Source organism: Rattus norvegicus, chromosome 16, assembly GCF_036323735.1.
Source record: "Rattus norvegicus strain BN/NHsdMcwi chromosome 16, GRCr8, whole genome shotgun sequence".
NCBI lineage: Eukaryota > Metazoa > Chordata > Mammalia > Rodentia > Muridae > Rattus > Rattus norvegicus.
This window is the reverse complement of record NC_086034.1, coordinates 4,200,762-4,226,116: the sequence shown is the minus strand read 5'-3', so window position 1 is coordinate 4,226,116 and position 25,355 is coordinate 4,200,762. Positions and strand designations below refer to the sequence as shown.

General features: G+C 44.6%; 2 protein-coding genes across 5 annotated transcripts in view; one reads left to right on the top strand and one right to left on the bottom strand.

The window, feature by feature from the left end:
- Positions 1 to 25,355, top strand: part of Cacna2d3 (calcium voltage-gated channel auxiliary subunit alpha2delta 3) — an 813,990-nt gene that overhangs the window by 692,921 nt on the left and 95,714 nt on the right.
- On the bottom strand, positions 1,670 to 9,170 carry Lrtm1 (leucine-rich repeats and transmembrane domains 1). Its single transcript, XM_039095222.1, has 3 exons — positions 8,964 to 9,170; positions 7,652 to 8,252; positions 1,670 to 3,074 (listed from the first exon to the last, which is right to left on the bottom strand). Exons 1-3 carry the CDS (start codon positions 9,168 to 9,170, stop codon positions 2,644 to 2,646), a joined length of 1,239 nt encoding a protein of 412 aa, XP_038951150.1. The 3' UTR covers positions 1,670 to 2,643.

Sequence of the window (25,355 nt, the reverse complement as noted above, 5' to 3'; positions counted from 1 at the left end):
TTCTGAGAAGCTGTTGACATTTCAGAGTAAGTAATTATTTTCACTGCCAACTGCTGTGTATGGTGACTGTAGGCAAACGATAGAAATCTGAGTCTGCACATGCGTCACTTAACTCCCGTGGCTTAAAGACTACCTATTAAGCTAGAAGCCCTTCGCGTGGGTTATCATCTGTACACCAACATCTAATAGGATCAGGGTGTTGACAGGCAAGGGTTCGAGCCACGTTCATGGTTTGTGCAGTGTACTAGAAAGGCTTTCATATAATCTCTGAGGGGACAGGACAAGGCTGATCTGTAGCATTGCCAAACCGCTGACAGGGCATAGTACGCTTTCAGTCCTAACTCACTTGTTAGAGGAGGCTTGCACTGCTGGCCCTGGGAGTTCTCAGGGTATGTGAAGGCTACCCAAGGCTAGCTCCATGTACCCAAGTATCCATGGGGCTAGAGTCAGAACTCTATGAGAAATGCTCCTAAGAACAGGGGGCCATGCCTGCTCACAGTATGAGCTTGGAAAACATTTGGTCAAATTGAGAGGAAGAATAAAGGGAGCTTCTCAATTTCCTCTCAAATTACATTCTTAGCCAAAAAAATAAAATGCAGTTAGGACAATGGAAAAAAATGCTTTTTTTCAGTTTGAAAGTAGTTGCTCCATCCTCAGAATACAAACTCAGCCACACCGTTGAATTGAACTACCTTAGCACAGAAGAGAAGAGGTGTCAGGGTGAGTGACAGCCCATGCAGCCCTGGGCTTTCTCTGGGAACTCTTGTTGTTCTGTTCTATTCCACATTGTCATTATGAATGCCTATTAATGGCACTCATTAATGGGTTTCATTGTGATCATTGACATTTAAACTTCTAAAAATAAATCATCTAGCTAAATTGATACTCCAAAAAAGACCGTTTGCCCAGAGCCCACTGGTACATGCAAGGTTTACATTGCTGATAACACGCTAGACATCTGTCTGTCCCAACACACGCATGTCCCATTTGAATCAAAGTTGAGGAGTAGACAACTGACTGGGGATCCAAACCAATTTTTATATGGCCTTGAGGGGTGAAGTTGAGCCAGTACCCTGAATGGCAAATGTGCTTTATCCTTTGAACCAACTCCAATTGATTAGTTCTGGTTGCCTATAGTGCTGTCTTAAGAAACCATCTGTGATATATTTGAGGCTCAGCTGGGAAAAGAGCTGGGATTGATTAGCAATGTCTGTCATGGGCTCTGGGGGAACAGCTTGCCCCATATTTGTCATTTTCTGCTTTTAACATGTCTTTAACTCCTCTGTGCTCTCTTCCTGTGCAATAGTCATGATCCTAAAATGTGCCTACAGTATAAACAGAAAGCGTAGGTATAGGTATATTCCACTTTAAGAAAGCCTAGCGTAGAAATGCAAATTTGGAAAAAAATGCATCAATCTGGAGCCAATTATTTCCATTACAGAAAAGATTCCATGAAAGGTTCCTTTAAATAGTGAGCTCCCCTGCTGCATTAAAATGATGATTCAATTTATAAAAATTCACTCTGCATGCAACTCTCTCTGACCAAGTCTGTGGACTTAGCAAGCCATACCTGAACGTTTTAAAGTCATGCTGCTGCGGCACTAGCCAGGATGTCTGCCCCTGACAAGTCCCCCCAATAACTCCCCCTTCTCCCTCAAACATCCTTCTTATTTCCTATCCCAGAGTGTTGAGCATACAATCTGGGCAGTGATCAACAGCTACTGGCTCCCACCCGTCATGGCTGCATTTCATTAGTGTGTAGGCTGATTGCTCCGAGGGTGTTTATGTGTGGGTGTGGCTGTACAAACCCATGCCCTCTGTGCACTGCGTATGCAGACGCAGAGACACAGCTGCTGTTCAGCCTAACCTAAATCCATCCCTGTCGTGAGAGTTCTAGGGTAAGGTTCCAGTTGGTCGGTTATGGCCTCTTGATAATATCTGTCCTGTATTCTAGTTTCCATTCTCTCTGTCTCCCTTCACATCAGAACATTGCCCAGGCTCTAGGCCTGAGTCCCATTATCCAGACATGGAACCTTTGTCTTCCCCTGTAGCTTAGAGAGCCCCAAATGGTTTTCTGACTTAGAAAAATTAAATATAATCTGACTCTTGTGTCCAGCTATGAAATTCCCAAGCAACAGACATTTCCACTAAATATGTAACATACACAGCATATAAAAGTCCCACCAATCTGGTATGAACTGATTATAGAGGCATCCAGTACGGGTCAGGCAAGCACACCAACCTATTCCAGGCTCTCCAACTGGTGGCCCTAGAACTCCTAAAAATGCCTATTGACACACATGGCAGAATTCTTGTTGCTTTGCAGAAGCAGCTTAATCCAGAGACAAGTACAAAAGAGATGGCCCCATTCTCCTTTATGTTCCCACCCATAGACTTCTTGCCATATCTTCAAGATACGCACGTTGCAAGATAGAAGTGTCTCTATTTTATCTATGGTAGTTAAAAGTTGTGGCATAAATTTCTTCCCACTGAGTACTTTTTGTTTTATTTTTTGGACACAGTTTTTTTTTCCTTAGATGGTTTGGAAGACGAAACATGGGTCAGGAGGAATGAACACATCAAGCACACTCAGTCATGTCTTCTGGCCCTCAGTGATCAAGGGGGCCTTGGACGTGAAGGCTCTCAGGCTGGTGAACTATCCATTGGTTCCTCGCTTCCCATCTTCTCAGACTTCCTGGTTGGTGCCAAGGGTCTCCCTTGGTATTGGGCTGTGATAGCCGCGTAGGTACATCCATAGATCGCAGCTGCCAGCATCATGAGACAAACGATCCCACACACCACCCCAGTGATGACCACAGTGGCCACAGCATGGCGCAGGTTGGTTGGCTTTGGTTTGGGTCTGTTCTCACACTCCAAGGGATCATGCTGACCTGAGTTATTCTCAGGAGATTTCTGGGCATCTTGCGGAACAGAACCAGGCTGCTGAACTAGTGAGGGTACCAAATTCTGATGACGTAGAGGACAGGGTTTGTATAGTTCGTGAGGAATGGAGAGGAGATCCTTTCCCTTCCAGGGTTCAGGCAGCCTGCAGATGGCACCGTCTGTTTCTCCCCCTTCAAGAAACAAAGCAAAGAACAATGGTGGAGCTCTTGTACAGCAGTATTCCAAAGTCCTCAGCCTGCCACAGACTAAGTAGACAATTATTTATGGCTAAGAATTCGGTAGGAACCAAGTTACCTTAATATTATATAAATGCTGAGGGAAGCATTAGGCACATGCTGACAGAGAATGTGAGAACTCAACACCCAAGGGCATTGTGGTCTCCAGCCTTCCTCCCACCCACTGCCCATCACACAAGAATCCTGTCCTGCTGGAGTCTCACTAAAAATCAAAGAATGGTTAAAACACTCATTGTTGTCATTTGTGTGTTAATTCCAAAGACCCTATGTCTCTATCAACACTCTTTATGGAGGTAGAGTGGTGTGTTCTGAGTTTTATGTACCTGAGCATTTGACAACACCAGATGTTGCTCTTGGTATTAAGTAACTCATCCTCTTGTGCCTCATGACATTTACTTTATGGGAACAAAGTTCTTAAAGATTTCTGCCATCAGAACATCCCAGTTGTGTCTTGACTCGACAGTTCAAAATCCTCACCCTCCATATTTAAGGGAATTCTTTTTAAAATCTACACAGGGTATGAGTGGATAAGTCGACACTCAAGCCCTGTCCCTAGTATACTTCCCTGTCTCTACTTCTTTTTTTCTGGTTTGTCCTGGACCAAGGCAGTGTGGTCCTACTACTTAACCGGCAGGACCCATAGGTCCTATGGCTAGTTTCTCCCAGGTTTCCCTAAAACCCTCAGCAGGGGAGGGCAGCATGTTCCTTTAGCAAATGCAGAATACAGATTCTCAGTATACACCATAGGGGATTGTTTTAAGTTAGTATGAGAAAAGTACATATGGTAGTTGTCACTTCAGTGTTATTGTCTCATGCTAATAATTGTCTTGTGTAATAACTTAGGGCTGGGGAGATATATGCCCATCCTTCCTATCTCATTATCTTAAGATGAGTTGTCAGTGCCCTCTAAATAGATAGAGCCAACCCACAATACAAGGGTTATCACATAACCCAGAAACACCAGGGTTAGTGACAGGGACAAAATCCAGTACATATTCTTTTGGCTGCCATTGCTTAAAACTGAATGACACATGACTAGACTCCCTTGGGCTCTTCCCAGCTTCCTCAGCAATCCCTTGAGGCATGAATCCCAGCTTTAAAGCAATAAGATCAAAGTGGAGTTTCCTGAGAGCCACTGGTATCCAGGCGGCTGCTGCAGCTGGGCTGAGATGAGGGGCTCTCCCTCTGTGGGAGCTTATTTCCCTTAGCCACCTATGGTGGCTCTTACTAAGTCTTTAAGTCAAGGATAGAGGCCAGAGAGACAGATACCCTGGGGGGGGCAAAAGCATTTCATCCAATCAAAGTACAGCGAGGCTGCCATAGGAGAGCCCGGACTGCTTCACTGGCTGTTGTTCACCTCAGCTATGGTGTACTGCGTTGTCACTCCAGGTTCATTCTTGTTCTGTATCTGCTTTTCTCTCCGGTATTGTGCTAAAATCCAGCCAAAGACAGGCCTACAGTGAATGTCCAGACACAGCAGGAAGGCAGGGCCCGTGCCTGGCACTGTCTCAGCAGCTTCCAGTGCAGCTGTGACTTTGGCCAGGATCCCTCTCCCACGTCCACCATCTTCTCAGGGACCCCGACTCCAGAGACAAATCTCCTGGTCACAGCTTGAGGGTTCCTCTCCCTTTTTGACTCAAAAGAGCTGAGGGAGCAAGAAGTCCCAATCTTCAGCTTCCAACTATGCCCACCTGACACGGATAACACTTTACCTCTGTCTCGGATAAAGTGGGTTCAAATCCTAGGTTTCTACATAACTTAGCTGTGCAGTTCTGGAAAGTTCTTACTCACTCTGAGCCTCTGCTTGCATTCCTGGCCATCGGGAGAGGAGTAATAATGAAATTTGCTTTTCAAGATTTGTTCTGAGGACTTGGATGGATAAATCATGTCAAGTGTTCAGCGTGGCACTGCCATACCTCACTCAATGTACCCGTTTCACAGTTAGCCATGAACATCAAAGTATAGGTTCATCTGTGGATAAAGGACGAGCATTTATCATCCTGCGTGCATGTCTGGGTAAAGGGGAGCCTATTCTACATTGACCAAAACAAATCATTTTGCCCTTAGGCCTACAGGATCCTAAGTTTTCCAATTCCTTGGGTTTCAATTGGAGCCATACAACTGAGTTTTGCCCACTTCCAACACACAGAATCCCCACAATGTCCGTCTGTGTGCTGGGTGGTGACATTAAATGTCATGTGATGAAGTTAAAGGCATCGCCATCCAGAGGAGGCTTATGTCCCCAAATGGTCACGTGGAATGCAGGCCTGGAGTGCAGGTCTCACTCTCAGTTGCCCGGGACTCAGGCGTGGGTAAGCGATAGACTTCGGTATAGATTGCTGAAATCAGGTGGTCTGTGATGTTAATCACCCTCCTTGACTGATTCCTTCTGTGTCTGTAGTTGTTTATAAAGGTTCACACTAGCATCTGCTGCCTTAGCTTTGCTTTAGGCAGTGTGTGCATAAGCAAACTGTTGCCCATGTCTTGTATCTAGTTAGTAGTTTTCCTTTCTTGATGCTGGGGCACCAGACCATGGTACCCTGAACTGATTTTACCTTCCTCTGAAAAAGGCCATTATCTGCACTTCAGAAGCATTGCTCTAAAGGAAAGGCAAACCGCCCTGCTAGATCAAGGGATCAAAATCAGCCCTAATGCTATCCACTTCCCCTTGGCGGCACTAAGTGCTAGACAAAGGTGTATTTTCACCCAAGTTTGTGGCTGAATAGGAGAATACCATCCTTATCTGCATTATTTCATGGATGTCCTAGGTCTGGAAACTACATATTGATTTTACATTGGACAATGCTCTTCTTTGATAAAAACTCTTTCTGGGATGGTCTGTTTCATGCCTATGACTTAATCCAGATCTAGCCACCTCACCTCCAAACATGTTTGGTTTTTGGTTTTGCCCTATAAGAAGGATGCTACAAAGTTACATAGCTGCCTTTGGGAACTAACTTCAGTGTGGGCTAGCTGGTGCTGCATCCATTGCTCTTAGACCGTTGAGAAGCATCCTGATGCGGCAAGTTTGAACTTCTACCATATGTAGACCATGCCTCCAGGTGATGCTCTTCCCCTAAAGCATCTGCGGTCCTCAGGTCTCCCTGCACTCGAGCATACAATCGCCAACAATCCCTCCACCCCGAAGTGTGACAAATATTTAAAAAATGTCCCCTTCCTGAATCTTCCTGAATTGCGTATCTCTGCAGACCTTCCCACTGCCTCCGTTCCCTGACTGCTGAAAGCATCTCCATTTATGTAGTTACCAAGCAGACAAAAATACAAAAGACTCCTCCATAAACACTCTTTCCTTCTTCCAGACTACCATGCTCTTCAGCCCCTCAGCCATTTCTACCACAGCACTGTTCCAAATGCCATCCACGTCTAGGCCGTTGTCATCTCTGCTCCACTGAGATCACCTCCTACCTCATCCCACTAGCTCTTCTTCAGGGGCCTTTGCTCTGCCCTCTCAGAGTCAGCAGACTGGCATTTTACATAGTGGTCAGATCATACTGTTCCCTAGACAAGAATTCCTCAGAACTTCCCACCTCCCCTAGAATAAAATCCAGACAGGGCACCTGCTCTGCACATGTTTAGGGACTGGGCGAGCACCCAAGATGTGCTGTGTGTTATCTCCGCCCACTGACTCACTCTCTCCTCTGGCTCTCACTAAGCCAGGCTCGCTCCCTCACCAGGCCCTTAAGGCTTGCTGGGCCCCCATCCCCACAGTTTTCTTCTGTTCCTTCCTGTCATTGTTCTGGTTCTTATACACGCCATTGTCTTGGGAGGCTTGCCTTTCCCATCCTATCTAAACTGCAGCATATTCCTTTCTAACATCACTGGCTCCCCTAGCTGTCTTACCGTTGCCATCTGAATGCATACATTTTTTTTATTGTCTTATAGAGTATCTTTCCTTTTACACTTCGAATGAAACCTTTGTACTGATAAGGATTTCCTACTCACTGCCTTTTTCTCTGGGTCTAGGGTAGTGCCTGGAACACCAAGGACATTCAAGAAGAGGAATGAGCAAATGGTGCTCAGAGATGCAATGTGTGGTTCAGGAAAGAACACAAAGCCAAGGTTCAATAGTCAAGTTTTCTGTTCTCATTTGTTCTTCTCCTGTGCAACCTTAGGCTGATTCTTGAACTTCTCTGGGCTTCTGTTTCCCATTGATAATCAAGGTTGCCAAGCTTTTCTCTCAGATAGCAAAGGCTGTGAGATGTGCTTTGGTCTTTGTCACAACCACTCCACTTTGCTTTATAGCATAAAATAGCCACTTGGTGCATAAAGAACAGGAAAAAAATGCACTGTTTGGCCCTTCATCTGTACTTTATTAACCCCTGAGTGATTTCCAAAGTCTACTTTCTCTAATATTCTGGAACCTGTTGCTTAGATTTGATCTTATGATTTCCTCTCCATGTGAAGATACACAAAAGCCTACAGCTGCCCCTTGCACCCTCCTACACCCTCTTGAGATGCTGATGCTGGTGACAGAAAGACACACTACTTACCTTCAAAAATGAACCTCTCCAGCCAGAGTTTCAGACCCAGTAAGTGGCAGTCACATTTCCAAGGGTTGCCCTTAAGAAGTACCAGCCTCAGCTTGGGCATGGCCTCTAGAAGTTCACGATCCAGATGTAGAAGATGGTTCTGTTGCACGGCAAACATGGTTAGGTTCTCCCAAGGCTTGCCCAGAGATGTGGGGAGGACACTGAGGCTGTTGGATGATAGATCAAGCTCCCTGAGCCCAGGCATGACTTGGGCAAAACTGCTTTCTATAGAAAGCAGGGAATTCTGGGTTACGTTTAAAACCTGCAAGTGGGCAAGTCCATAGAAAGCCTCTGCAGCCAGATTTGAAAGAGAGTTGTTAGATAAATTTAAGGTGGTGAGCAGTGATACAGACTTAAATGCAAGAGCAGGAAGCCAGTGGATCCGGTTATCCTGTAAGAGCAGCGTTACCGTCCATGGGGGTAGTTCAGGGGGGATCGTTGACAGCCCCTGGCCACTGCAGTCCACAGAGTTTGAAGATGGGTGACACAAACATTTCTTGGGGCAGCTGCCCACACCTGGGAGCAGGATACCCACACTGGAAACCAGCAGCAGAGCACCTAAAACAATGAGAATAGAGTGGGATGGAGGGCAGTGTATGAAATGTGGTCACCATCAGCCAAGGAATTCCCAGGCAGCATGGTCCTGAGCCAGCAGTGCCTTCCACCCAGTTAGAAAGAGGTCCTCATCCTTAGCAGAATGAGACAGAATACACCCAGGCCAGTCACCAAGGCAAGCTCTGAGCTAACCATTGTCAGAAGCCTTGGAGAAGGGACTTCTACTGTGACTCCATCATCAGACTATAAGATCGGTTTCACATGAAATAGAGAGGGTTAGGGGAAAGTCATTCTGGGACATGTGTCCTTTGGAGGTCAGAGCCAAGTGTGTGGGGTGTGGCAGGTAGAAAGACCATTCCATTCCAGAAGAGGGCCGGCTATTTGAGCTTTGTATGGTGGTAGAAATGTTCTGTGCCTGCCCTCCAACGTGGATGCCACTAACCTAACCTGTAGTTTCTGAACTTCCAAAATGTGATTTCTACAACACAGAACTGGCTTTTAATTTTTACTTTGTCTTAATTCATTTACACTTCAATGATCAGATGTGGCTTCAGGTAATCATGTTGACTAGGGAATGCCCTGCAAACAGCTGTCCAGCTTTGCAGATATAACCCAATCTGTAATGATCGTTTTTCTCCCTTTTTCTATGATGGTTTGAAAAATTACCAAAAAGCATTAGAAACAATATAAGAAATATCCTTATTTCTGAAACTTGTACCAGCCATTCATAGATGATCAGACTTCCGTCATCTTCTTGCTTCTTATTAAGAAGTGAAGTGGAGCACACAGCCTTCTTCAGATCACACTTGGTTTTCCTCAGTGAAGCTCCTTCACTCCACAGAAGCCCCGCAGAAACCTGGTTTCTGTCTTTAGATATGCTCAAACCAACAGTCACCGTACTAGGGTTATAGGTCTGTAGTGCCATGGTTAATTTTGTGGTGCCGGGAATCATGCTCAGAACTTCATGCATGCTAGACTAGTACTGCTGACTAAACCCCAACTCCTGTCATCTTAATGCTATTCAAAAATAATATTCAATAGATGATACGAGAGTTGAAATGTTTATAACATTTCCAGCTTGAGTTGGAATAGGGAGTTACGGCATATTACCTGAATATTCTTATGAGATCTTTGGCGTTATCTAAGGATTTTTCTTCCTGAAGCTAAGGTCTAAACCTGAGGTCTTAAGTTTGCTCATAAAAGCCCTATCACTGAGCTAAATGCTCAGATCATAAAGGTGCCATCGTGTGCTCAAATTCCCTTCACTTACTGCAAGACTCAACATTTCCAGAGTTGGGAGTATTGGGAGCTTATCTTGAGCACGGATTGGAATGAGCCTATTAGGTATTCCTTCTGATTTTGATTTCTGTAATTGCTAAAGATGATCCCTGAGATAGAAGGGTGTGATCCTGAGCAAATGATACAGACAATGGTAAATGACCAGATGGCATGCGCTACATGGCGGGAGTCAACTATTGCTTTATAGATATGAATCCACCCTATGACCTCCTCAATCTGGTTGTTTGTCTTTATCATTTTGAAGGAAAAAAAAGCCAGGCATAGAGAGGCTAAATCACTCCCCAGAATCACAGAAACAGTAAGCAGTCGAGCATGATTTCATCTCAGACTGTCTACAGAATCTGTGAGAATTCTTATCCGCTGCATTACTCTTCTAGATATTCAAAAGAGACATAGTACACCATCGGGGATTGATTTGTACAATGCTATTCTCTTTGTTTAGTTAATCCACATAAATATAATCATACTTTTATCCTATTCTGCAAACTGTTCTGTTTGGTCAAAACTGTGTATCCACATGGGTACTTAGAAAGCTTCTTCATTTCTTTTAAATAAAAGGGCATATTCCATATGTGACCATGTCAAACTCAGTGTCCACCCACCCATCTCTGAGGGGTATTTGGGCTTCTAGGATTCCCCACTCACTTACTACAAATGGCACAGCTATATAGGAATGTGGGTGACTGCTCCCCAAAATACAGAGCAGGTCTCACTCTTAGACTCGGAGAATTGATATTTTCTTAAAAGTCTATGTGATCATTCTTGAAAGTTACAGTTTTCCTCCCTTTTCCTTGGGATTTGAATTTCTAAGTTGACAAACATGTGTCAAGCTTGTTTTGTTGAACTGTAGAGGCATTGACAGGGCCATGGAATGCCATTCAAAACAAAATGCTTATTGCCATGGAGACTTTCAAGAGACAGTTATTCATGTGTTGTTCTGGTTTGTACCTTACCTAGGGGGAAACACAGCATGACTGTCAAATATTCTACACCTTGATTACCCTGCTTTGGACTCTGCTCCTGGCTGCTGGTGCCCAGACCTAAAAGACTGGAAAATCAGGAACTTTCTGGGGGCAAAGTTGCTTGTTTGGATTTAGTTAAAGAGCCATAGAGCATCATATCCCCTTCTTTTTTCAAACAGAAATCTATAGCCCTAGTTTTTCCGTAATTTTTCAGACATCCAAATAACTTCTTTTAAAGCTCCAATGCCTTTCCATTAGAAATCACCTGATGCCATCATTGTGACCTGAGCCACAAGGATTTATTAGTTGCACGGAATCAGTCTTTAAACTCCAGAGTACCCACCCAGTCCATTTATCTCTTAATAAAAAGGCTTATATCCCTGAAATAGGGGCCAGTTTGCCTCCCATTTCCCCAAAGGGAACAATATATGAACTCTAACTCAAGGCACCATGTTGTCTTTGAAATGGCCCATGACAAGCCCACTGCATGTCCACACCACAACTATACACATTTGTCTTCAAGCCCCCTTTCCCCCTTGCTCAGCATGGTGACCCATCTGTCTGCCCACTGAGAGATATATATTTTTTACATCTGTCCAATGTTTTAAGTAAGACAGGTTGAAAATTGATTTCTCACAGACACTTCTTAGGGGGAATTTCCCTCCGTTCTCTCGGTGGGGGACTTCTGGGGTAGGGGCAATGGAATTCATTCCTGCTCACCTTTCATGGCTCAGGCTCTGCAGCAAATGCCCTCATCCAACATATACCCCGGCGTGTGTACTCACGGATCAGCACACCCTGGTTACCGCAGACTTGGAACCCAGCTTTCAATTCACTTGCCCTGAATCCAGCATGGGATTTTCTCCACTGCAGAAAACAGTTGCCTAGTTCAGGATGTCACTTATTTAAGCAGCTTGTCCCCTTGTCTCTGTCTGCTGTGGTCCTTCTCCATAAGAGGGTCTTTTGATTGTGTCCGGTCTTTTTTTGCAAAGTGTCAGCCTCCCAGGGATCTTCTCTGCCTTTCCCATTCAGACAGCAAACCACATAAAGAATGTTGGTCAGACCTTGGTGAACAGCTGTAGCATTCAAACATGACCCCAGTGGCCCGGCCTTTTTGATTATTTAATCTGCTTGAAGTCCAGGGCACCAAAATAAAACAGCCTTCTTAATCCGGCTGTGGCATCTGCATTCTCTTGACTTACCAACCATGCCTTGTCAACCCTCACTGTGTGGGGGGATGCTTGATACGAATCCCTAACCTGGGGTCTCGAAACAGAGAGTTTAATATGAGAACAAATTGGCCTGCTAGAGGCTGACAGTTTTCGTGGGGCACTTCTTTGGCTATTGACGGTGCATTCAGCTCACATCCCTGGAGATTAGCCGTGCTGACAGGACTCCATGCCCTGAAATCCACAGCCATGGTTTCCTTCTGTAGGTATTATAATCCCTCCTCCCCAGTGCCACAAATACATCTCACCTCTTGCTTGCTTGCTTGCTACACACACACACACACACACACACACACACACACCACACATACAAACACACACACACCACATACACACATACACACACACCACACATACACACACAAACACACCCACACAAACACACACCACAAACACACACACACCCCCACACACATACAAACACACACCCCCCACACACACACCACATACACACACATACAAACACAGACACACACACACACACACACCACATACACACACATACAAACACAGACACACAGACACAGACACACACACACACACACACACACACACACACGCCAACACACATTGGACTGACCTATTGGCCAGCATGAAATACTTTTTCATCTTTTTACATTACCTGATGCTGAGGTTCAGACCCTTTTCTCAGACCCTCTTTGCATATAAAACAATAGCGATGTCTAGGTATGAGCTAGATGCCAGCTAAGTTGATTATCCACCAATAGGCAATGCTGTAAACTTCCCAACTGGGGATTGGAACCAGCTCCTTGAATGTACAGTCGCCCTGCAATTGACTTCCAGTGCCTGAAGTAAACTGTCCTGAAGTGAGCTTTTTAATTTTTTTTTTACTACTCTAGAATGTTCCACAGGCCTTCTTGACTGGTCAGGTGACAAAGTTCCTTTTTATTGAGGTTGTATAAAGCAAACTCAAGTATAGTTGAGCAGTAGAGCGTGGACTCTGGAATCCAATAGGTCTGGATTGAACTTACCCATACAACGCCTCATCTAATACAGGAATAATGGTACCCAATACTTTACAAGATTGTGTCCAGGATTAAATCTAGCCCAGAGTGTCTTCATGAAGGCCGAAGGCCACAATGATAGAGGAGATTAGTCCCAGGATTTCTGAGCTGCTTTCATTGGAAGAGCTCCAAGGGGAAGCCTGGCTTTTCATACCAGTCTGTGGTCACTGAGGAAGTCAGGTAATCCTTTGTGCATGAGACCTTATATTGTATGTGATTCCTCTGAATAGCTTCTTGGAAAATGATTTTCTCCTGTGGACAGCCTCACAGACTATAACATATGCATCCTGCTATTTCTGGAAACTCATCTTTATCTAGCCTGTCTCTGTTATCCTTCTCTTTGGCACCTTTTGCATCTGGTGAATCTGTCATTAACCTCCAACTCTTATCATCCACCTATAAAGACATTTCTACCATCCTCTCTCCTCATGCAGAAAATGAAAAAGCTGGGTAAGCATTAAGGCCTGATTGTGTCCAAATCTTGTTCTATTCAAACGGCACAGACAAACTTGAAGGATACTGCACTTACTAACTTTGCTGGTCTTGGAAAGATTGAGTGTTTTCTTGGGTTGTTGTGGATAGATCTATTTAACTTTGTCATTCAGGACCCAATTGGGGTCTTGCTCTTGGATTTGAGGCTGGATATTGACAGTACAGTTACATTGGGAGACCAGGACACTTATAGGGAATGTTAAGGAACAAAGGACTGTTGTAGTGAGGCTGATTTGCTAATTGAAGACACCTACTCTTGCACTGCATTGATGCCCCTAATGGGTGATTGTGGACTCTCTGGCCAGTGTCCTATTTGTAGAATTCAAGGAGTTGAAGTTCTGTGTGGGAAGTATATATAACATGATTCTGGAAGAGCAGGAGACCTGAAGTGGGATCTTTATTCCCACTGTGTATTCTTAGATCTCCAAGAGTCTGAGCTGGCTGCTCCCCACCGAAAACACTAATGTCCCAGGAACACAGAGAACCCCCGGAGTAGAAGAGTTCCTGGGAGCAGCTGCTTGTAGCCCCAGGGAGCTCTTCGGTTCTGTTTGTTCCTGCAGACTCTCACAGGCAACTCAATGCTGGGCCAGAGCACACATGGCCTGGAAGGCTCCAGGACACATTGAAGGACTTTGGATGTGAAGGCTGATTGATTTATTCCATCTGACCTCAGCCAAGAGAACAAAGTGAGGCTTCGTGACCTGCATGCTAATGCCTGCAGCGCCTTCCCCAACCCTTCCTGAGTCAGATCCAAGAGGTGGCTAGACAACTGTGCATGCAAAAGGCAACCCTCGAGAGACGCCTGATGCCAGTGCAGGTCCAAGCCATTACCTCAAAAGGAAGCCAGCATTTCAAGAGGCTTCTGCAATAACACTAGCAGGACCTCAGTTTCCCCAGGGTGAGCTTAACTTTATTTATGTCCACCTCAGAGCAACACACTTGTCACCCTGGGCTTTAGGAAGGTCCCACCTTCAAAGACATATCCTTTTCCTCATTTAAAGTTGCATGCTTTCTTACATAAATTAGTGTAGTTAACATTTCCCTTCCTCCAAAAATAAATCAACAACCATTATTAACTCTCAAAATTGATGATGTTTGGAAATCCTGCATGCACCAGCTCTTTCTTCTAGGCAGCCTCAGACAGCTATTTAAAAAGACTAAGTTAGAACTAATTATATCCATCTGGAAGGAGACTTATAATAAATTATTAAGTGAAGGAAAGCAATTTGTAATGAGAATATGTATTGTATAATCCTATTTATGTAGCAAAAAAAAAAATTAAAAGTCTAAAATTATCCCTGCCCACGTGTGTAGGTTTGTTGGAAGATTGAGTAAGGGAGAGAATAGTGACCACCCAACCGGCAATGCTGATAATTGGGTGAGAGTGGTAATTTTAGACAGGACATTTTTTTTTCTATCCTTCTCTAGATACTGAACTCACTGCAACAAAAATTTTAAGGCTATAATTTGGAAGCTATGAAGGAAAGGGGCTGCCTCCGTTCAAACTCTGAGTAGGGATATATTTTATCTACTAGAAAATTGAAATGACCTGTGTACTGGGGGCTAGCTAAGCGCTGTGTGTATATGAGAAATGTCCACAGATTCCTGTGTCTGACCTTGAGCTTGCATCCTCTCATGTTACAGAGGTGACATCTCTTTCTGGGCCGAGGGGTCTCTGCCTGCCATGATGCCTCTGGACACACCTGAGTCTCCCAGTTTTGAGGTCTGCTTTGGTTAAAAAAATGTCATGGTCAAATGGCCCCATATCCTTGTCAGAGGGCACACCTTGTCTGTCAGAAAGCGTGCTTCAGTGACCTGATACCAGGGGCAGGTGGCCAAACCCAAAGACAGCTTCAAGAGAGTAGGGAGGAAGCTCTGGGCTTTACATAGGCAGGATGCAATTCCATTTGACTCTGGAGGCAGATTGGTATTTCAAAAGCATGAGGATAAAAGTGAAACCTTTCCCCTGGGAATTCAGGGTGATCCGATATACTAGGTATAAAGTCCATGCCAGTTGGCAAAAGAGTTCAGTGCCTTTAACTTCCTTCTTCCCTCCCTCCCTCCCTCCCTCCATCCCTCCATCTCTCCATGGTCTTTCTGTCTATTACTGTCTCTGTCACTTTCTGTCTCTCTATCTCTGTCTTTCTGTCTCCCTGTGTATGTGTGTGTGTGTATCAGTCAATCTGTCTGTTTGTCTTTATCTGGTGTAGGAGCTAGAGCTGGTTTCTCCTGTCTCTGGGTCTCGGTCTCTCTCTCTCTCTCTCTCTCTCTCTCTCTCTCTCTCTCTCTCTCTCTTTGGACGTCTTCTGTGTGACACAAGCAGAAGAGCTGGAAATCCCTTTCTAATGTCTCTCCTATTGATCATTTATTTTATACACATAGCAGGTCAAGTATTGCTACAGATTAGTCTTAGTTAATTAATTTTGGTTATTATACAGAATAATCCACAGATCTCAGTGGCTTAAAGCAACAGCATTGCATGTATTACTCTGTCATACTCTAATTCACACTGGCAAAGTAACAGGCTCCAAGCAGACTCATTCAGGATCCAGGCTTCTTCCGTATAGTACCTGGACTCTCTCTTTCTTTCTCACAGAGTATCTTTCTCTGGTTGGCTGATGGGAGAAGACAATAAAGATGTGGCCTAAGCTAGTTCTGGCAAGGACACTTAACATAGAAAGAAATCACATGGACCATATCTAGTGGTGAGGAGAAATGTGTTCTGTGGAAGAAGAGGAAGCATGGCTTTTAGAGAGAGTTCACAGCCTCTACTCCAGACTGTATTTGCATTATGTCACTAGAAGATGGCAGCTTTCACGTCTCTATGCCTCACATACCACTTTTCTTCCACCTGTAACATCTACAGCATTCACAGCGGGCCCACCGTTTATGTGTTAAATGAATGCATGATGGTATTGCACTTTCCAGGGGAATTGTCCTCATGGGCCCATGTGTTTGAAGCCAGTGATGCTGTTCCAGAGAGCTACAGAACTGTTAGACGATAGACTGGAGGAAGTAAGTCAGTAGGGTAGGCCAGGGTTGTATAGCTGACACTTCTCATTTGCTCTTCGCTTCCTGACTACGAATGCAATGTGACCCATAGCCTCAGGTTCCTGCCAACAGGCTTTCTTGGTGAAGATGGGCTGTCTCTTCTTCCTTTCTCCCCCAAGTTTCTTATTCTCAGGATTTGATCCTAATGATGAGAAAGGCAACTAGCACTATGGTTTTACTAATAATATCACTTTCTTAAAATAGATGACCTAGCAGAGAGCAAGGCACAGACAAGGTTAGTCATTTGCCCCTGCTAAGGCTGACACATGCTTAGCCATATGGCCAGACGCATGTACCATATGGATGGCACAACAGAGAACTTTTTGATGTTTGTTTGCTGTGTTTTGAGAGAGCATCTCCCTCAGCTCAGGCAGGCTTCACATTCAGACATATTTCTGACTCAGCCTTTCTCTTATCCACCACCCTTTTGACAGTAAGTTACACATGTAATTGTATGTAGAGGCTATATCAGAAGATGAGTACCCAGGCTCCTCCTGTGCCCAGGCTGTTCGGTGTCCAATTGAGGCTGCTATAATTTCTCTGGAAAGAAGGCTAAATTTTTTCTTGCTTTTAGGCTAAGATGAAATTCAAATTTAAGAGACACAAAGGGTCAGTCATTACTTTAAGTCTCATAGTATCTGATCCCAGAAAGGATTAGGGGGCCTGAATGCAAGAGAGACCAACAGTGACTATGAATCACCTGCTTAGTCCTTCCTAAAACTAGTGAAAATTCTTACTGCTTACCACAATATTTCAGCACCCTTTTTTCCTCAGGACTAAGTGAGGTGCTGTGCAGTCAAGGAAGAAGAGAATGTAGTGCTCCTGACAAGTTGGAGCGGTGCTGTCTTGCAATCCCTAGCAAATGCATAGACTTCAAACAACTGAACCTGCTGCCTATGGGGCTTTGGTGGTGGTGGTGGTGGTGGTGGTGGGTGTGTGTGTGTGTGTGTGTGTGTGTGTAAATGTGAATAAAATAGTGCTTCTTTGATGCAGCCCACTTCTCACGGGAGGAGACTAACTCTTGGGAGTAGCCACTGGAAATTTCAGTGGCAGAAGACACTGAGCTAGAAGCACTGTTTGGGGGGTGGGGGGCATATTCTCTGTGTACTGTCAGGATTAGAGAAAACACAGACTCATGTCTCGCCAGCTATGGCCTTCCAGCACTGTTCCGTATGTAAGATGTCTGTGAAGGTAAAGATGGGATTCAGATAAAGATGATTAAAGGTAATTAGTGAGCTCGCCGGTGAATACAGGCAGATGCTGGCGGCCAGGGCACTAATGAAAGAAACAAAAAGATGAAGATACATGGCAGCTTGGGAACCCTGGGCCAGGCCTCACACTGACACTCCGTCTCACTTAGATCTTTGGGTTGACTACATTTGTCCCTGCCCCAAGACTATAAATAAGAATCAAATTCATGTCCCTGTTTGATTGCTTACTCATGTTGCACATAAAAATGAAGGCTTTACGCAGTTTTTGTTGTGGATTTTCATTGGCTTTTGTACTTCTATTATGATGAGATTTCTGTGATAGATTATGTTTCTATATTTTCAACCATGGCTCGCCGTATGCACTTTGCCATGCAATAGTGAATCATGTCTTATGTTTTTCCCCTTAAAATCTACTCAGCATTAGTCCTTTCAAATACATTGTTGAAAGTGTCCTGGAGAAGACAGTTAGTTGCCTTGAGAAAGATTTACATTCAAACCCACCAATTAGACATCTTGAATGTGAAGCGTCCTTCTTGTGATCCCAGCTTATTTGTCTAACATTTACTATCCCAAGATGTCCCGAGGCAGGCATGCTAGCAGGCACACGTAATGCTAGCACTTGGAAGGCCAAGACAGGGGCTTCAACAGCACCATACCATGAATAGTGAGAACTTGTTTCAAATGAACCAACAAACAAACACAAATGAAGCAACCAAAAATAAAAAATAAAAACAAAAGAGCAGAACCAGGCCTGGAAAGATGGCTCGGCAGTTGAGAGCACTTACTCTTCCCTCAGATGACCCAGACTCAGATCAGTTCTCAGTACCCATGCCAGGCAGCTCCATGGTATCTGATGCCCTTTTCTGACCTTTGCGCTTATTTGCATGCACATGGTACACATAAGCTTGCACAGGTACACTTAGATATACACAAATAAAAATAAACCAGCCTGGAGAGGTGGCTCAGTGGTTAAGAATGCTGTCAGCTCTTCCAGAGGTCCTGAGTTCAATTCCCAGCAACCACATGGTGGCTCACAAACATGTGTAATGGGATCTGATGTGCTCTTTTGGTGTGTCTGAAGAGAGCTACAGTATACTCACATACATAAAATAAATGAATAAAAATCTAAATAAATAAATAAACTAACAAAATAAAAATTCAAGCTAAAAATAAAAAACTTCAAACAACAACCAATTAAAACCATAAAATTTAGATAAACCATCTAAACTCAGGTGTTGCTTCTAACTGTTTACTTGTGGTATGAGTTTATATGAGTCATTTGACCTCTCTGGTCTCCAATCTTAGCACCTAAACCTAGCCACAGATTTGTGAGGATGGTTAAATGCAGTTTAAAATGTGGTTCAAATCTTCTTCTTCTTCTTCTTCTTCTTCTTCTTCTTCTTCTTCTTCTTCTTCTTCTTCTTCTTCTTCTTCTTCTTCTTCTCCTTCTCCTCCTCCTCCTCCTCCTCCTCCTCCTCCTCCTCCTCCTCCTCCTCCTCCTCCTCCTCCTCCTCCTCCTTCTTCTTCTTCTTCTTCTTCTTTTTCGGAGCTGGGGACCGAACACAGGGGCTTGCGCTTGCTAGGCAAGCGCTCTACCACTGAGCTAAATCCCCAACCCGTGGTTCAAATCTTAGTACGATACATTTTCATGTAGCAATATAAATTATCTAGCGTCACCTCTACTGTGTCTCTGTGATATGAACCAACTAGACCCATGACTCCATCTACTTCAGGAATATGGTTATGGTTAAGGCTAAGGCAAGTTACGGAGTTCTGGTCACAGAGCAATTTGCCCATGAGTGGAGTTCACTGTCTTTGGAAATTATAAAGCAGGCCTATAGGTGTGTTTGCCTGGAATGCCTTGCAATCTCTGCCTGCTGCTCGTCAGAGTAGCTCCTCTAAGGCAAGCCGTTGGTCGTGGCATGCCAGTGCAACCGCCTAGCAGAATGTTTGCTGGCAAAAATAAAAAGTCTGTCTCTGTTTGGGTTCATACAATACAGCTGCCCTTTTTGGTGCACTTGCCGTGACCATCTGATTCAGGAATCCCATATTGGGCGCCTATTGTGTGCTTGGGGTTTTTCTGCAGACCCCCACCCAGTCATTCTCTGTCCTGCTCAGTCCTGGGCCCTAGGAGGCCCTTTTATCTACCTAAATTGGAAATAGCATGTAGTCATCTCCCTGGGGCTGTTTACTTTTCATCATGCAGCATGACTATCAGTCTGGAGGTTGATAGGAGTGGAAACATTTGTGTTCAACAAGCCAGCTTCTTCATGTGTTGTCAACATAACATTTGTGATTCTAATGAGGCCAAAGAGAAAATCAACTGAGTGTGTGCTCCCCGACAGCTTATAGCTTATGTTTTTAAGTTTCTCTCTGTGGTTTCCAGTTGCTTCTAGCATGAGGTTGTTTGAAATACAACTTGAGGAGAGACAGACTGGGTGTGGGGGTGATAGAGAGAGGGTGGGAAATAGCTGAAGAAGCATGACCCACAGAGTCGACCTAAGAAAGCAGTAGGTGATTACTTAGAAACTGGGATTTTCCTACTTAGTGATGCTTTAAGTTGCTTGGGAAAGGAACATCATTATATGAAAGTAAATGGGACTTATCCAGGATCTCCTGTTATATATGACTTGTTAAAGGAGTACCTCTGAAGTGTACCTGCTAAACTTTGTGTTTGGAGACATACAGTCTTCAAAACATACAATAGAAAACAATCAATCGAGCAGAGTCCAGATGGATGCCTTCATCCTGCAGATGCATGAGAAGTACAGTCTGCAGTCTACAGCCACATTACCCTGAACATATCCAATCTCATCTGATCTCAAAAGCTAAGCTTGGTTAGGCCTGGCTAGCATTTGGATGGAGGTAGTGTTAGGTAATAATGCTAGGAAGAGGAAATACAAGGCACTCTCTCTGAGGGTATGACTAGGGGATTTGATATGGGAAGCTAGGCAGGCATTCTTATAGCTTCTAACCAGACTAATTCACCCCAAGGAGGGTTAGGGACAAGAATCCTTGAGGATATAGATATGGTGTGTGTTGGCCCGAGGGTTCAGAGAGAGGGCTCAGTACCACCAAGGACTTTGGAAAACCACTATGCTCATCAGGATGTGGTTAAAGAAAGTGTCAACGAAGCTGCCATGAACCCACCCCCATCTTCTGCTTGATTCTTAGAAAAAAGTTGTTTCTCTCTTGTGCACACATTGCACAAATGCTGCTGTCTGTTGTTTGTGTCAGGATTAGAGTCCTGCAGGGCACTTGAGCAAGGCTGACCCTTCTCTATTGGCAACCTTGAGTGACTTGCTGTCCTCTGGATAAACTGTGGAGGAGGGAGGGAAGATGGTGGCTTTGGGGGCATAGCTGGTATCTTGGTACATGGTACACATGTTTCACAACTCAAGTTTTCCATACAGCTGTAAGAGAAAAGCTTCCCTGCTTAGTGCAGATGCCCCAGAGTCCAGTGTGGCAGAACAGGCTCTTCTGGGCCCTTCAACGACTCTGCTGGAGCAGAGCTTGCCCTCCTGTGAACCCCGCATATGCTAGTAAGGACACAAACCCCAGCAGAGTAGGAGGCGTGCAAATATTAATGTCAACTGCAGATGTGCAGGCTCCTCAAGGTGCCACCCAGTAGCCCCAGGGTGCCATACATGATCCAGGCAGAGGAAGGCAATATCACGCAGCCCCTGGTACTCTGCTAAGCCCCAGCACTATCACTGAATTCCATCTCTAGCATTTGCAAAGAAGACAGACCTTGATGTCTCTAAAGTCTATAATAAAAAGCCAAGTGGAGGTTGCTGAAGGTTAGAATTGGCTGACCAAAGTTACCTGCTCCCACCCTTCAAGTGAGAAACACAATTTGTGGGCATGTTGCCAATGAAGTAAAGCTGCGGTCCATTCATTTTGCTCAGGAAACCAAAAGGGTTGCCTTGGAAACATGATTCCAGGAAAGCCCTGGCACTGCCCTGGTGAGCTGTGCTTTCACTCGGCAGGCAGACTATCCCTGAGAGTGCCATGGGGGGGGGGCGCTATGTTTATCAGGACTGCTGTGAGTGTCCCAGGTACCATCTTCCTGAATGCCATCCAGCAGACCACCTCTAGCAGCCTGAGACATGAAGGGACCTCAGCAGAAAGTGATCTGAAAGGACAGAGAGTATCAGAAAATAAACTGACAGCATGAAGCCCTTACGAAGTCGGCCTCTACGTGTGGCGATGGAGCACTGTTCACAGCAGTTGACTCTCTGCCTACAAACCCACTTTGCTCTAAAGGACGCGGTCGGACCCTAACTTGCAAGTCTCATAAAGACAAACAGTGGCCTTTGATATGGGGTGCTGAATAAGGAGGCCATCATGGCGCTCTTCCATGATACCTGGAAGTGATTACTATCTATTTCATCTTATAAGAAAAAAGCCAAGGCTGCCCTCTTGACAGCATGCAGATTGATGTGTGGCATAGCCAGGCCTTAGATCCACACTTGCCTGACTTCACAGCCTTGGCACTCCCATGCTCTCTCATCTTTTTCCTCCCACCCCTTCCTTCCCTTCGTGCTTAGGCAAAAGCAAAGGAGAGGCACTAACTAAGAGCTTAGATCCAAGGGATGCAGACTTGGTGGAGACAGTCAGCTTAGACACACCGGAAGCAGACCATCATTACTACCCTCCAACGGCCATTGCTTGTGGTGCCACAGCCAGGGAGACATGAGAAGGATTATCTTCTGTTGCCCGTAACATTGGGGACAGCTTTCCAAACCCAGAGGTGAGGAAAGGGGATACAGGTTCATAGCATTAACACTGCTGTGGTCATCCCTGTGCGGTATTTTCAACAGCATCTTGGAAGCATCCCTTATGGCGGCTCCCCTATTCAGAAGCTGCCCTGCAGGCTCATGTGACCTCTTTCTGGTACTGGGCAGGAAGGAGAGAACTCCCTTTGATCTGCCGACAGTAGCAAGAAGGGCAAGGCATTGCAGCCTTCCTGCCCCTAAGTCCAGCTGATTGTTTGGACAACTCTAAGGAAAAGGTCTTTCTCCACCTTGAGTATCCACACTCCTCTGGAGAATGTAACCTAGGAAGGAAGAGAAGTAGAGACCAAACCCCTCGCCTGGGAGAATCTGAGGTCTTGCTGCACAGGCACAGATGTCAGGACTGAGGTCTGAGCAGATGAGCACCTCAAAGATCTGGAGGCTGGAGTGCACTCTACAGCCATCCCCCTGGGAAACAGACATCTGCGGACAGGAAGAAGCCACGTTCTTCATGGAGACTCCCAGTCTCTATTTACTCTGCACTATAGAAGTTATTTACCTAGAAATGGATGAACGAACACGCACATGTGCATTTTAAAGAGCAAGTGGTAGCCTTGGGAGACCATATCTGTTTTCTACTTATTCTTCAGAGAAAGAAGACGTAACCAAGTCTGAGTGGAGCAGGGAAGCCTCTTAAAGTCATATTTGGCTTCCCTATAGTATAATATACTTTGATGTGTTAAAATACAGCTCAGCTCAGCTCGGCTCACTCAAATCACTGCCTTGGTCCCCGGCGCTATAAAATTAAACTATTCCTCACTGACATTTTATGAAGCACCATGGCATTTCATGATGTAGACATCTCACAGACCTTGGGCCATGTGTTTTATGCAACATGAGAGTGAACTCTGACATACATCAGTGAATAAGCCCTTCCTCCAATCTTTATATATTATAACATTTTTTTAAAACCTTGACTTTACATTGCTCCCAAGCTTACCGCTGTTGGAAATAAATATCACCAGCTATATAGGTATAGTGATCTCAAACAAATAAGCATTGCTTTCTCAGACCAGTGAGATAGCTCAGAGGGCAAGAGCTCTGCTACACAATCAAGAGGACCCATGTGCATGCATGTGTAAACCCATAATACCCATAATACCAGCAGTGCTGCAGGTGGAGTGCGTTGTGTATGCAAAAAAAAAAAATAAATAAAATCAAAAAGAAGAAGAGAAGAGGGTGAGAAGGAGGAGGAGGAGAATCTGCAGCTTTCTGGCCAACTAGTCTTATCTGGAAAGCATTGAACTCTGGGTTCAATGAAAGATTCGGTCTCAAGGGAGTAAGGTTAACACACGCACACACACACACACACACACACACACACACACACACACACACAAATACAAATGAGAAGAAATCGTTTATGAAAAGCCTTCGTTGCTTTCCCGTTACCTTTACATTTCCTGTAGTATATTATAATATTGAAGATGTTTGTTAAGGGGAGTCCTTTTTCATTCTGAAATGCCAACCCCCCAAAGGTACTCATTTAATCCAAAATGAGTTCGTCTCTCTGATGGGAGCCAAGGGGATCCTGTGCGTTTGCATCTTGAGAAATAAATGCACATAGCTATAAATGCCGATCCTCTTAACAAGACTAACTTTGTCATTTAATAAGGGAGATTATTCTGTAGATTTAAAACCAGTTAACACATTTAAAACTTGATAAGACAAGGCAATCCTGGCACGTTTCCTGTTCTCCAGTGATTAAAGCAAAAGGAAGGCCAGGCTAGGGGAGCTTTTCCATGGTACAGAGTAAGGCCGCGAATGTTTCTTCTGGTAATGCAATTAGGAAATATTGGCCCCAGTTAATGTAACTTAAACAAAACATGTTGTCCTCCTCAAACTTGTTCAAGTTGTTAAACAGGCAAAGCCTTGTCCAAAAAAGTTAAAAAACAGGGGCATATAGTGTTTCCATGGAAACTCGGTTAAAATACTGATTTGTGGATATGATCATAATCAGGCCCATAATCTAATATGACTGAATTAAATGAAAAAGAATCTCAGTTATGAAGTAAGCCCCCTGTGTAAGAGCATTCTTACACATGCAGAAACATATGGATCCTGATGGACACTCTGTGCAGACTTCTTGGTGCAGGATAGAGAGAGCACCAAGACTCCAGGACTGGCTGTTGTCTCCCCCTCTCTTGTTCATTATTCCTCATTTTTATAGAGCTGGGATTATGCAGGGGAGCAGTAAATAAAGTCTTGATGACATTTGGGTTTTTCAATATCTAACATTGCTCCCCACACAATACCCCATATTGTTCTCATTGTCTTTTGTGACAAGAGTAGATAACCCATAATATTTAACGGCTTGTGGGATGGCACAAGGTCAAGTTTTATGAAGGTAATAACTTCTTCTTGCTAATGGAACTTTGGTAGAACACGGTAAGGAATCGGATGCTTGCCTTTGACCTCTAGAGAAATGGATGCTAGGCCAAGGGCTTGGTTTGAGACATGGGCTTCAAGGTCATATGTTTGACCTCTGCCTACCCTAGAGGTCTGCAACTCACTTTGCACTTGTGAAGGTGTCTAGCGTGTGGTGGGAATGGACGCTGCTCACTTGTAAGACAAACCTCAACATGGTTAAACATCACAGACAGCCACCCTTCAGCCAACTCACTGGGTTGGTTTGGAAACTGCCCCACCCAGCTATAAATGCAGGTAATATTCATGGTATTAATCTATTTGGCAAAAAAAAATACATCTTTGGACTGCAGATAGAGGAATTGTTCTCCTGAGCAATTTTTTCTACCTTAGTCCCGGCTTTCCAGAACATGTATTGAAAGACTTCGAGCTGGATAAGAAACATCTTCTAGACAGGTAAAGTAAGAGAAGCCTTAAAGATGTAGACTGTGACACAAGGGCTATTAACCAGTGTCTGCATGGAGTCTCTCATTAGCCCTGCCCTGAGCTGCATCTCTCAGGGTGCAGGCCTGGTGATTTGGGCACAAACACAAAGAGCAAAGAAGGAAGCAGCCTTGCATCCTGGTACCAGCGGCTTGGATTTGCTCATTACCTCTCAATGCTTCCCTTGCTAATTGA